Source organism: Hyla sarda, chromosome 1, assembly GCF_029499605.1.
Source record: "Hyla sarda isolate aHylSar1 chromosome 1, aHylSar1.hap1, whole genome shotgun sequence".
NCBI lineage: Eukaryota > Metazoa > Chordata > Amphibia > Anura > Hylidae > Hyla > Hyla sarda.
This window is the reverse complement of record NC_079189.1, coordinates 437,082,992-437,095,024: the sequence shown is the minus strand read 5'-3', so window position 1 is coordinate 437,095,024 and position 12,033 is coordinate 437,082,992. Positions and strand designations below refer to the sequence as shown.

Genomic DNA, 12,033 nt, shown 5'->3' with positions numbered 1-12,033 from the left:
AGTGAGGGGCACGACCACCAAATATGGGTCATTGTTCCACCAGGTGCGCCGCAACGCCAACATAAGTCCGGTACAGTGGGGTACATGCGGTGTAGAGTAGAAGGAACCCTGTACCACCGGGATAGTAATTTAAAGTTAGTCTCCTGCGCCCTACATGATACTGACAGTCGGTGACACATGGTAAAAGCAGTCGTCCAGTCCGAGGGAGCAAAGGTCGTGCGTAGCTCCGACTCCCACGCCCCCACATACCTTGGAGGCGATTGCTCAGCCCTATCCATAAGTAAGCGATAAATTTGTGATACAGGCCTGAGGGGCGCAGAGTCAGAGACACACATCTGTTCCAAAGGCGAGAGAGGTCTTGCCAGGAACAGTGTCTGTCCCATGGTCCGGATAAAATGATCCAATTGTAGGTATTGCATCTGGACTAGCGGTGTACGGGAGCGTTCAGGGACCAGTGTCTCATAGGGTTTCAGTCTCGTGCCGTCCAAGAAGGTGTTAATCGGGAGGAACCCTCGTCCTGTCATCCCTAAAAAGTCAGTACGGTGTAAACCAGGAGTGAAGAGGGGGTTGCCAGTGACTGGGGTCAGGGGTCCACCTGGTACAATTAGCTCAGTCTTCGTTATATAGCGCCTATAGGTCGTGACCAGCTCCCTCAACACCCAGGGCAGAGTGCGGATGCGTTCCCAGGACAGGGCATCTGGGGGCAACCAGGGGAAGGCGGCCAGTTGTTTGCCAGTACCCAAATCGGATCCCACCCATCTCTTGGACGCGTGACCGTGAAAGAGGTCTAGGAATCTCACCAGAGTGGCTGCAACATAATAGGCCTGACTGTCCGGGACCGCCAGGCCCCCCGCCCGCTTACTTCTCATTAAGACTTGCCTGGCTATCCTTGATGGCCTGTTTGCCCAGATAAAGTCCCTAAACAGCTTGTTTATCTTTTTAAAGAATGCGGGGGGGAGGGTGACAGGCACAGTTTGGAATAGGTAGAGGAGTCTCGGGAGAACATTCATTTTAAGGATGTTCGCTCTACCCAACCACGAAAAGGTATCCCTCATCCATCTCCGCAAGTCCCCCTCAATCGTAGACAGCAAAGGCTGAAAGTTAAGGGCGTAACAGTCCGATAGATTCGCGGGCACCTGGACACCCAGATAGGTAATGGATGTGGAGGACCATCTGAAGGGGTGGGCTTCCTTAAGTCGAGTCACCAACTCCTCAGGGAGGGTCACATTGAGGGCAACACTTTTGGTCAGGTTGATTTTATGGTTACTAAAGTGAGAGTACGTCTCTATGGTCTGCAATATAGCTGGCAGGGAGACCAGAGGGTCCGCGACGTAAAGGAGCAAATCATCCGCGAACGCAGAGCAGGTGTGACTCTCCACCCCCTGTCGAAACCCAGTAATCGCAGGGTTCGATCTTAGGGCAATCAGCAGGTGTTCCATGCACAGAACATAAAGCAAGGGGGAGAGAGGGCACCCCTGCCTCGTACCGTTCCGGATTGGAATGGGAGATGAAAGGGAGCCGTTAATTCGCACCCTCGCCTGGGGGCTATTATATAGGGCCAAGATTCGTCCCAGCATTGAAGGGCCCAGTCCTATCTGCACGAGGACAGCATTCATGAACCCCCAGTCCACCCTGTCAAATGCCTTTTCGGCGTCAAGTGACAGCAACATTAATGATTGGCTAGATGTCTTGGCCTGGTGTATGATAGAGTATGCTCTGAGAGTATTGTCCCTGGTTTCCCTCGATTTAACAAAGCCAGATTGGTCAGGGTGGACTAGGGGACCAAGAACAGTGGTCAGGCGATTCGCCAACAGCTTGGCAAATAGTTTGGTGTCAACGTTCAACAAGGAGATGGGGCGGTAGCTGGCACATAAATTGGGGTCCTTGCCCTCCTTAGGTATCACTGCAATATGGGCATTCAGGGCGTCTCGCGGGAAATTAGAATTGAGGGAGATAGCATTGAACGCCCCGTGCAGGAGGGGGAGCAGGTCATCCCCCAGGGACTTGTAAAACTTGGCCGTGAATCCATCTGGACCGGGGCTTTTCCCCGATGACTGGTTCTTAATCACCGTGGCCAGCTCCTCCTCCCCAAACGGGGCCTCCAAGAGCTCAACGTCCTCCTCAGACAGTCTGGGGAGGGCTGTATCGGTAATATAGTCAGTCAGGCAGAGGTGGGGTGAGGTCGATGTTAGGGTGTCGGCGGGCGATGGGAGATTATAGAGATTGGTATAGTAAGACTCAAATGCGGCAAGGATATCCTTCGTAAGGAAGGACCTCCCAGTCTGGGACGTGGTGATTGACGGGATATAGAGCGCAGCTCTCTTGTCTCTCAGTGCCCTGGCCAGGAATCTCCCAGGTTTGTTCCCCCACTCATAGAAAGTCTTCGAGCAGTGTTGTCGGTAGTATTTGTAACCATCGTTAAGGAGGGTACAGATGTCGTGGCGGGTTTTGATGAGGGCACGTAAAGAGGATTCCTGTAGAGACCGCTTGTGTTGTGCCTCCAGGGAAGACAATGTTTCTAGAAGACGCCGCAGTCTCTCCGATCTCTCCTTTTTGAGGCGGGAGCCATGTCTGATCAGCACACCCCGCAACACACATTTAAGTGCTTCCCATTGGGTGGGGAGTGGCGTATCATCAGAAACGTGATCAGTTCTGAAATGTGCTATGGTGGTTTTGAGATCGGACAGACAGAGCGTATCAAGAAGTAGAGATTCGTTTAATCTCCAGTTATATTGCGGTCTGGTGAGGGTGGGGAAGAATATTGTGCAGTGGACCGGTGCGTGGTCAGATAGGAATAAGTTCCCAATTTGAGACGATGTCACTCTGGGTAAGTAAAAGTGAGGGAGGAATATGTAGTCTAGTCGGCTGTAAATGTTGTGGGGGCTAGAGTAGTACGTATAGTCTCGATCAGTGGCGTGCTGGAGCCTCCACACATCGCACAGCTGCATGGAGTGCAAAAGTTTCCTGAGTGTACTAAGTTGTCTATAGGAGACAGCAGAGCGCTGCGCGGAAGCGTCCAGCAGGGGTTGTATAGCTAAATTCAAGTCGCCCCCCAATATCAACATGCCCTGTGTGAATGAGGACAATTCCTCTAGCGTACGTGTGAGGAATGAGGTTTGCAGTGAGTTAGGGGCATAGATCGTCGCTACAGTCACCACCTGTTCCAAAACCGTCCCCTTAACAAACAGAAATCTGGCTTCAGGGTCGGTTCTGACGTCCAGGACCGAGAAGGGTAGGGAACGATGGAAACCAATCGAAACCCCCCTTCGAGCGAGACTCAGAGTTTGTACTATGGAACCAGGTGGTGAAGTATCGACCCAGGCGATCTGGCATATGGCCTGTCTTAAAGTGAGTCTCCTGGAGACACAAAATTTTTGTGCGGTTTTTGTGTAAGTGGTATAGAATTTGGGACCTCTTTTCCGGGGTATTAAAACCCTGGACATTTAAAGTGGTTACCTTAACGTCCGACATGATGCTAGTAGTCACTGAGTCCGGAGGAGGGGGTTCGGAGTGCAGGGGTCAGCGGCAAGTCCCAAGTCCTAGATCGGGGGGCAAAAAGACACACAAGGGAAATAGAGAAAGTTAGGAGAAGGAAAAATAAATAAAAATACAAGATCTGTAAAAGAAAAAGCAAGTGTACTTGCAAATAAATCTACCTGCAGCACTAGACGTCTGCGTATCTGGTGTATGTAAACTACACCTACCCTAGTGGGGGGAAGGGTACGATGTGAAAGTATCAGAGCAAGTTCTAAAAACGCCCAACGAAATCAGGAAATAACTAGAACTATCGGCTGGCTCCGTCAATCCCAGGCCTCTACAACTGCTAAACAAAGGCGGCGGCAGTTTGTGATACCACCGCCTAAACTCAAGATAAGGGGGGAGCAGCAGCAGCTCGTAGGAGAAATGCTACTGATGGGGAGGTGGGGGTGTGGGGGGGGAGGGGAAATGGAGGAGGGGGCAGGGGGAAAGGTGTAGGGGAGGGGGCAAGAAGAGGAAGGAGTGGGGGGGGAGAGGGAATGGTGAAGAGGGCGGGGGGAAGGAATAGGTGCTAGAGAGGGAGGGGGGGGGGTAGGAAGAGGTGGTTAAGAGGAAGGGGGGGGGGAAGGGAGAGTGGGTGGGAGCTAGATTATGACATGAGTATAGTCATTGATAGGGCCGGCAGAAAATCAGGTGGCCCACTGGAGGGTATACAAGTGGTCAATAGCAGGCTCGGAGACAGTATTGGTCGTTGATGCGAAACTTAATCACAGTTCCATTTAATCACAGTTCCATTCCCCTCGACTCCGATCTGGTAGGCCGGCGTCTCTGAGGGAGCGGTTCCCCATCAGCCAGGCGCCGGTTCTGGGGGCGTTGTGAAGGTCTCAAGGTTGGGGGGGGGGCATAAGGGTCCCTCAGGTAGGCGATCCATTCAGGTAGCGCCAAAGGTGGGAGTCCCAATGCAGTCAGGAAGGAAGAGAGGTCACCCGGGTGACGTAAGGAGGCTGTCTGGTTTCCAGAGGTGGCATATAAGGCAAACGGGAATCCCCATCTATACGGGATGTTACGTTCCTGCAGGTGTCTCAGCAACGGGCGTAGCAGAGCCCTCTGCCTCAGTGTGCGGCGGGACAGGTCAGGATAAATTTGTAGGATAGCTCCATCAAAGTCTATGTCCCCTTGTAGGCGCACTTTCTGCATGAGTTGCTCCTTTATTGTGTATTTGTGGATACGGCAGATAACGTCTCGCGGTCGAGAAGGGTCCGTGCTGGGAGCCCTAAGAGCCCGATGGACTCTGTCAATTTCAATATGAGTAGTTGGTGGGTGTCCCAGTATCAGGTTGAAAATCCCGGTAACCGTGGCAAGCAGGTCAGGCGTTCTGGTAGCCTCAGGAAGGCCCCGTATACGAACATTATTTCTCCGATTTCTGTTCTCAATGTCGTCTAAGTGATCCGCAAAGGCGTGGTGTGTGGAAGTTTGAGCATTCAGAGCAGTTTGCATGTCCTTTAGTGAGACAGTAACAGAGTCTTTAAAGTCCTCCAGAGCTCTAATCCTACCCTGCATGTCGGCTACATCGCGTTTAACAGGTTGCAAGTCCTGGCGCCAGGCAAATTTGAGATCTGAAGCCAACGCAGACATATCTGCTTTCGTGGGTAGCAGTGCCAGCAGTGCTTGTAATTCGGAGTGCCCCTTAAGGAGAGCCACCGCTTGGGCAGGTGGTGGGAGGGTGGAAGCAATATTCATGTACTCCGGGGAGCCAGCAGGCACTTGACGAGACCCCTGGCCCTGCACACCCTGTCCCCTCTGTGGAGGCCCTTCATAGGCCAGGCCCTCAGTCATGGCAGTCAGATTATGGGCCAGGGAGGGCGACAGCCAGGCTGGGGATGCAGTGGGAGATCCCTGGAGAAAGTGGGGGTCATCCTGGGTAGGCAGATCATGCGCCCCTTCTCCTTCTGGAGGGTTGAGAGGGAAGGATGGAGAGGGGGGTCCCTCTTGGCTTCTGAATATGGAGGGGATGCTAGGGGATGGAGAGGGAGCCCTGCATCCCTCCATGGCAGTAGAGTGCATAAGAGACAGGGCCTGGGGTGGTGGCGTGCTCAGGACCCCTCCAGCACTCACCTCCGCCCAAGATGTTCGGGGTGCAGCTCCAGCGTGGGTCCCCGGCTGCCCGCAGGCATCCTCTGTGAGGCAGTCCATGAGGTGCGTTTGTGAGGTACATTGCGCATCTCCACTCGTCTCTTCCGGCAGTTGCCGAGTCACCCGGAGCCCGGTCTTCACAGTTCCCGGTGGCAGCGGAGGCTGTATGGAGCTGCGAGGGGCTCTGGTCGGTAAGTCCAGTAGTGCCGGGAGCGGGGTCCCATGCGGCGCCGCTCCGGTCCCCGCTGTGCGTTGCCTCGTGGCTGGAGGGGAGTGGGCGGGAGTAGTAGAGCCCTGCTGGTCCCGCGCCATCTTGGACTGGGCCGGCATCTTCTGCGGTGGCTCCTGCAGATCTCTCAGCGGGCCGAAGAAGTTCCGGATCGGGGTCCCTGTGTGCTTGGGTGTCTTGGTGGAGTGTCCCCTCTTTCCTGATCTCCTGCCGACCATTTACAGTGGCGATATCCCCCAATATGACGGCCTGGGTGACGGAGCTCTGTACCTCAGCGTCTTGCTCGTACCATAGCAGGACACGCCCCTTATTTATTTTTTTTATATGTAATATAATTTTTTTTTTCCCAGGCTGCAGGCGTTAAAACAAAAATCTCAACTCATTTCCTTCCTCTCCCCCGGTTCCTTCAGTGTTGCTCCCTGTCCTTCGCTGCAGATCTCTTCCTTGTTGCCGGTGGTTGACGCGTTAGACTACCGCTCAGCTAATCATGAACTGCTGCGCTGTCCTACCTTGGCCAGTGATAGGCTGAGCAGCAGTGTGATTTATTGAGCCCTGGCACCAGGAAAAAGACTTTGGCCCAAATTTATCAAACTGGTTGCTGTGAGAAAATCACAATTTTTTTCTCACACACAATCACGGCTCAGCTAACGAGCTCTGGTAAAGTGAAAGCTGAGTTGTGATTGGTTGCTGGGGGAAAATCACTCTAGTTTGATAAATCTGGGCCTTTGTGTTCTACATACATACTTGAAAAATGTAATGAGCCTTAGTGGATAAGGAAGTATTCGGAAAACTTTATCTAGTCAATGGCCACTGTGTATATACGTAACTAGCATTAACCCACTGGCAATCATTTTAATTGGATAACAAAAATCACTTGAATATTGTAGTAAGTACAATGGGGGAGATTTATCAAAACCTGCGTAGAGGAGGAGTGGTGCTGTTGTCCATAGCAACCAGTCAGATTGCTTCCTTTTATTTTTCACAGGCCTATTAAAAAAATTAGAAGCAATCTGGTTGCTATGGGCAACTGCACCACTCTTCCACTACACAGGTTTTGATAAATCTCCCCCAATGGCCTTATAGTGGTATTTTGATCACCACCCTAGCTTCAGATATAAACATTTTAGCTGTGACTTCCTCAGCAAAGGAAAAGGTGTTTTGAAGGGGTTTTGTTTTGTTCTATTGCTATATTGTTTTTATCTGTACAATATCTTTTTATTTTTTTATGAGAAGCTTATGAAGATATGGCAGCACAAACACCATACCTAGAGCATGCTGTGTCCTTTTTTGTTTTATATAGTATTTTAACTGGAAAACAATGGTGCCATTATTTCTGTCAAATTTGACAATTTGCAACAGACCCTTCACTGGAAATATAAAGAGAAACATTTAAAATTTCATAAATCTATGTTTATTTAAACAGTGTGGCTATAAACTTTGTGGTAAAGGGGTTATTCAGCTAATGACACTTATCCCCATCCACAGATTTCCTGTGATCTTCAGAACAGGGCCAGTCTGTTACCTCTGAATGCTCCAGTCCTGACCTTTTGAGACACTCTAGTCCCAGCAGTTGGACCCCCTACAATCAGACGCCTATCCCCAAGCCGAGTGTTTCCCAATCAGGGTGCCTCCAGCTGTTGAAAAACTACAACTCCCAGCATGCCAGGACAGCCTTCGGCTGTCCCGGCATGCTGGGAGTTGTAGTTTTGCAACAGCAAGAGGCACCCTGGTTGGGAAACACTGCCCTAGTCTGTGCATAGGGGGTAAGTTTTATTAGCTGCGTAACCTCTAACCCTTTGTGCCATTACATCAGTACAGTAAAGTATTGGAGAATATAGCTACTTAACTATAATAAGTCAAAACTCTTCTTTATTTTACAGACGATATGAATCTGGGTTTGAGTCATCTTAAAAATCTAGCGCTTGGATTGCAGTCTGAAATTGATGAACAAGATGAAGTAATTGGGCGCCTTACAGGAAAGGTGGATAAGGTGGACTTGAATATCAAGGCTACAGACAAAAGGATCCGGGATGAGCTGTGAAAAGCTACATATATTCTAGCCATAACAGTCCTCTCCTATATTAAATCCTTCCAACCTTTTACAGAACAAACCATCACAAGCTCCTCATGTTCTTATAATGCTCCTATCGAGCATTTCATATTTTTCTGTATTCCAGGGAGATTATCCTACAAGCAATTCATGAAAATATAGGTTCTATAAATAGAGTAATATTGCAAAGGATTAGTAATATTTATGACTTCATCATCTGAGATTTGCTGTGAAGGGTATAGCCATCTTTAAATACCAGTTTACAGTTAATATATAGATATAGTGAACATAATAGTTTGCGTATCTTTGGATACATTGCATTTCTTATATTTTACTATTTGGAGTTACAGCCGGTATCCTCCATCTAAATTAGCATTTTGGTTGAGCTGGTTATTGAAAATCATTCATAAGCTTGTCATGCCTCCCAATGTTTATTATATTGCAGTGGGGTACATTTTCCTTTCTAGATTACTAGAGATAACAGTGTAAAGACTTTGCACCCCTTATTACTGATCACCAAAGTCTTGTGGTTTTATGAGTCAGCAAGGAGATATTTTGGCTTTGAACCCTGTAAAATTGTTAATTGGGCTCTGGACTCTGAGGATATGTTCACATGGAGGAAAATTTCCGAGCATTTACCAGACAGTTGGCGCCGGCAGAACATGCTGGTGCTAGGACCACTCGGAACTGTCTCCCTAGACTGCAATGCATTTCCGAGCGGATTCCACAGAAAGAATTGACATGTCCGTTCCATCTGCAGAAGCTTATATTCTGCCTTGTGCACAGTGCGTCAGAATCCCATTGAAAACAATGGGACTCTGTTGGAACAGAATTTCCGAGCAGAATTATTCTGCCTGGAAACTGTATCATGTTTGATCAAGGCCTGATACTGGCAGGGTCAGTGTAAGATAAGTAATGCAATGTATTTACAGAATGCCTCAACTTTTTTTTTTCATGTACATCAATAAGCTAGTAAAGTAAACCTTGTCGAATAGGATGTAATTTTTCTATTCACCAAAGACTGAATTTCCTATGTGTGAAACCTTTGCTGCGAGAATTGATTCTCCTAATACAAGTGTCCATGAGAATAGTGAAAAATTCATTCAGTATAAGCGAGCAGAGTTGTTTCTATATATCTGCTTGGCTTGCCACAAGCTACATTTAGCTGAATTGTACAGTTGCAGAAATTTCTACAAATCATCTGCCACATGTTAATATACCTTAATTGATTTTCACTGGTCAATTTTCCTACAGCAAATTCATTTGGATGTGTGAGTGGACAATCTGCGCATTGCAGAAATTGTTTGCATGTAAATTGACTTTTAAGGCTGGGTTCACACTACGATTTGAACTACGGTTCCCGTATACGGATGGGAGGAGGGGTGGGCGGGGCTTAATCGTGGCACCCGCACTCAGCCATATTCGGGAACTGTAGTTAATGTATGTCTATGAGCCGACCGGAGTGAACTGCAGCCTCCGGTCGGCTGCTTTTTCGGCCGTATGCGGTTTCCCGACCGCAGGCAAAAACGTGGTTGACCACGTTTTTGCCTGCGGTCGGGAAACCGCATACGGCCGAAAAAGCAGCCGACCGGAGGCTGCGGTTCACTCCGGTCGGCTCATAGACATACATTAACTATGGTTCCTGAATACGGCAGAGTGCGGGTGCCACGATTAAGCCCTGCCCACCCCTCCTCCCAGCCATATATATATGGTAACCGTAGTTCAAATCGTAGTGTGAACCTAGCCTTATGCAGATTCATAGTTAAAGCATGACCTTTCATATTCAATTGGGAAGTTAAAACCTGCAACATAATCAACACATTGTGGCTTTTGTTATATATTAATTAGAGATCTGCAGCAAAAGATTAATGAAGAATAAAAATATAAAACAAATTTAAAATAAAAACAAACCCCACCCATCCCCTAAACACTATCCTCTTCTCCATTTGGTGTTTCATTGTCTCTCTGGTCCCTTGACTGAATATCAATGTCGGGTGTACAAACACTTGTGGAGCACCTGCGAAGTGGGGAAAACTCAACAACTGACATCAACATGAAAATATTTTTTTCAAAACTTGCACATCTTCAATGCATGACATTTATTATTCTCTTTAATTGCCTTTTAATCTTTCTTTGTTTTATTTTACTAATTGTGCTTAAAATTATACTGTGAATATTTTACATCCACTTAAATTTACCTTTATTTCTGTGTAAAGGTCCGCTTCTTAAACATTACATTTTTTCTTTGAATGTTTTAAATAAATATATGCAAAGCAAGCTTGTAGTGCACTGTTCACTATAGTAAGTATTTCCCTTTCAACTCTTTAAAGAGAATCTGTCATTAATATTACTCGCAGTAGCAGATCCGTGCTTCCATTTACCGTCATTTTTGTAATTCATTATATGGTCATTAGCCTGCTTGGTGCATGCGAGGTGCCTCCTCTCCTATGCTGAGCCTCTTATTCTGAATGGAGCCCCTTTCTGCAGCTATAATGATTTTCTCCACTGTCCTTGTAGCTATTGCGCATGGGAAGGAGAGGGGTGTAGCTGAAGAGTGGAGCTCCAGTTTGAAGAATAGAATGCTCAGCACAGGGGAGGAGGCGTTTACACTTAGGATGCCGGACAGACGTCACCGTCCAGGGCTTGTTGCCTATATTACAAGCCTTGTGGATTATACTGATGACCAATTCTTAATTGCTGCTTACCAAAAGTATTCACATACTGTGTGTACTGTAATTGTTGCTTACTTGATCATATACGCTTGTGTTATGCAACTGAAATATATTTTTTTCCTTTATAGGGTATTGCTGCTACGTATTTTCCTGTCAATGAGTAGCAAAATAAACAGCTGATCGGTATAGATACAATGGTCTTGACAGTATCACACTGGGCTTGAATACACAACAGTGGGTAGTATCACACTGAATCAAATTAGATACAATGCTCAGGGCAGTATCACCCTAAATGGGCTTTGATACAATGCTCTTGTTAGTATCTAAGCCCATTCAGTGTGATACTGCCCAGAGCCATGTATCTAAGCCAAGTCAGTATTGAATCTAAGCTCATTCAGTACAATACTGCCCAGAGCATTGTATCTAAGTCCGTTCAATGTGATACTGTCCAAATCATTGTATCTAAAACGATTTGTCCAGAGCTGCGTGTATAAGACAATTGCGTGATCCTACCCAAAGCTGTGTATCTAAGCCCATTCTGGGACACAGCTTTGGGTAGCATTGCACTGAATGGACAGTATCACATTGAATGGGTTCAGAGACACAGCTCTGGTTAGTATCACACTGAATAAGCTTATATACAAATATGCTGGGCAGTATCACACTGAATAGGCTTACATAAATGGCTCTGGGTGGTATTAAAATGAATAGGCTTAAACACGCTGTCCTACAGTTAGTATCATTCATAATAGGCTGCAGGCTAGAGATGAGCAAAGTTACAGTGATTTGATTTGTTAGGAATTTCTCGGCTCGGCAGTTGCTGACTTTAGCCTGCATAAATTAGTTCAGCTTTCTGGTGGGCTGGAGACTCTCTCCTAGGACTGTATCCAGAGCACCTGAAAGCTAAACTAATTTATGCAGGCTAAAGTCAGCAACTGCCGAGCCGAGAAGTTCCTGACAAATCGAATCACTGTAACTTTACTCATCTCTACTGCAGGCACTATCACACATATGCTTAGAGACACAGCTGGGAGAGACACAGCTGGGAGCTGTGCATTCATACTTTCTTAGCTGCTTAGTTTTAATCAAAGAATGCTCAGATACACAGCTGAGAGCTGTGCATTCATGCTCCCTTTGCTTGTCTATGCTTCCTTTTCCCTTTTTGAGCAGCTTGAAGGAAGTCACATGGTTAGGAAAGCAATGAATACAGAAAAGGGAGGTGTATACAGCCTCAGCCGATCACACACTGAAGCGCTCTGATGTTCGGAGAGCTGAGGAGAAAGGAGTAAGATGCGCTCAGCAAATCTTGGCATAGCACCCTCGCTACCATGAATATTCAATTACTAGGTGTGCCAACATCAGGCATGGAAGGTGCTCCTCCAATCCGGGCTGTTACAAAGTGAAGTTTCGAGCCCAAAATAGCCACCGAACCCAGCAAACTGGTGCCAGATAGTCCTTGTGTGTGCACTAAG

The 12,033-nt window shown here is 47.5% G+C and overlaps 1 protein-coding gene across 4 annotated transcripts in view; it reads left to right on the top strand.

Annotated features, from left to right (window-relative positions):
* The window catches only part of SNAP29 (synaptosome associated protein 29), a 38,732-nt gene extending 29,447 nt beyond the window's left edge, over window positions 1–9,285 (top strand). For 3 of the 4 annotated variants that reach the window (XM_056531927.1, XM_056531916.1, XM_056531905.1), the window contains exon 6: window positions 7,720–9,284. In XM_056531927.1, the coding sequence (XP_056387902.1) occupies window positions 7,720–7,880 (161 nt within the window). In that variant the 3' untranslated portion in view covers window positions 7,881–9,284. Of the gene's footprint in view, window positions 1–7,719 lie in introns of all 4 variants that reach the window. The other variant, XM_056531894.1, reaches the window with a different exon arrangement.
* The last annotated feature ends 2,748 nt before the right edge of the window (window positions 9,286–12,033 follow it).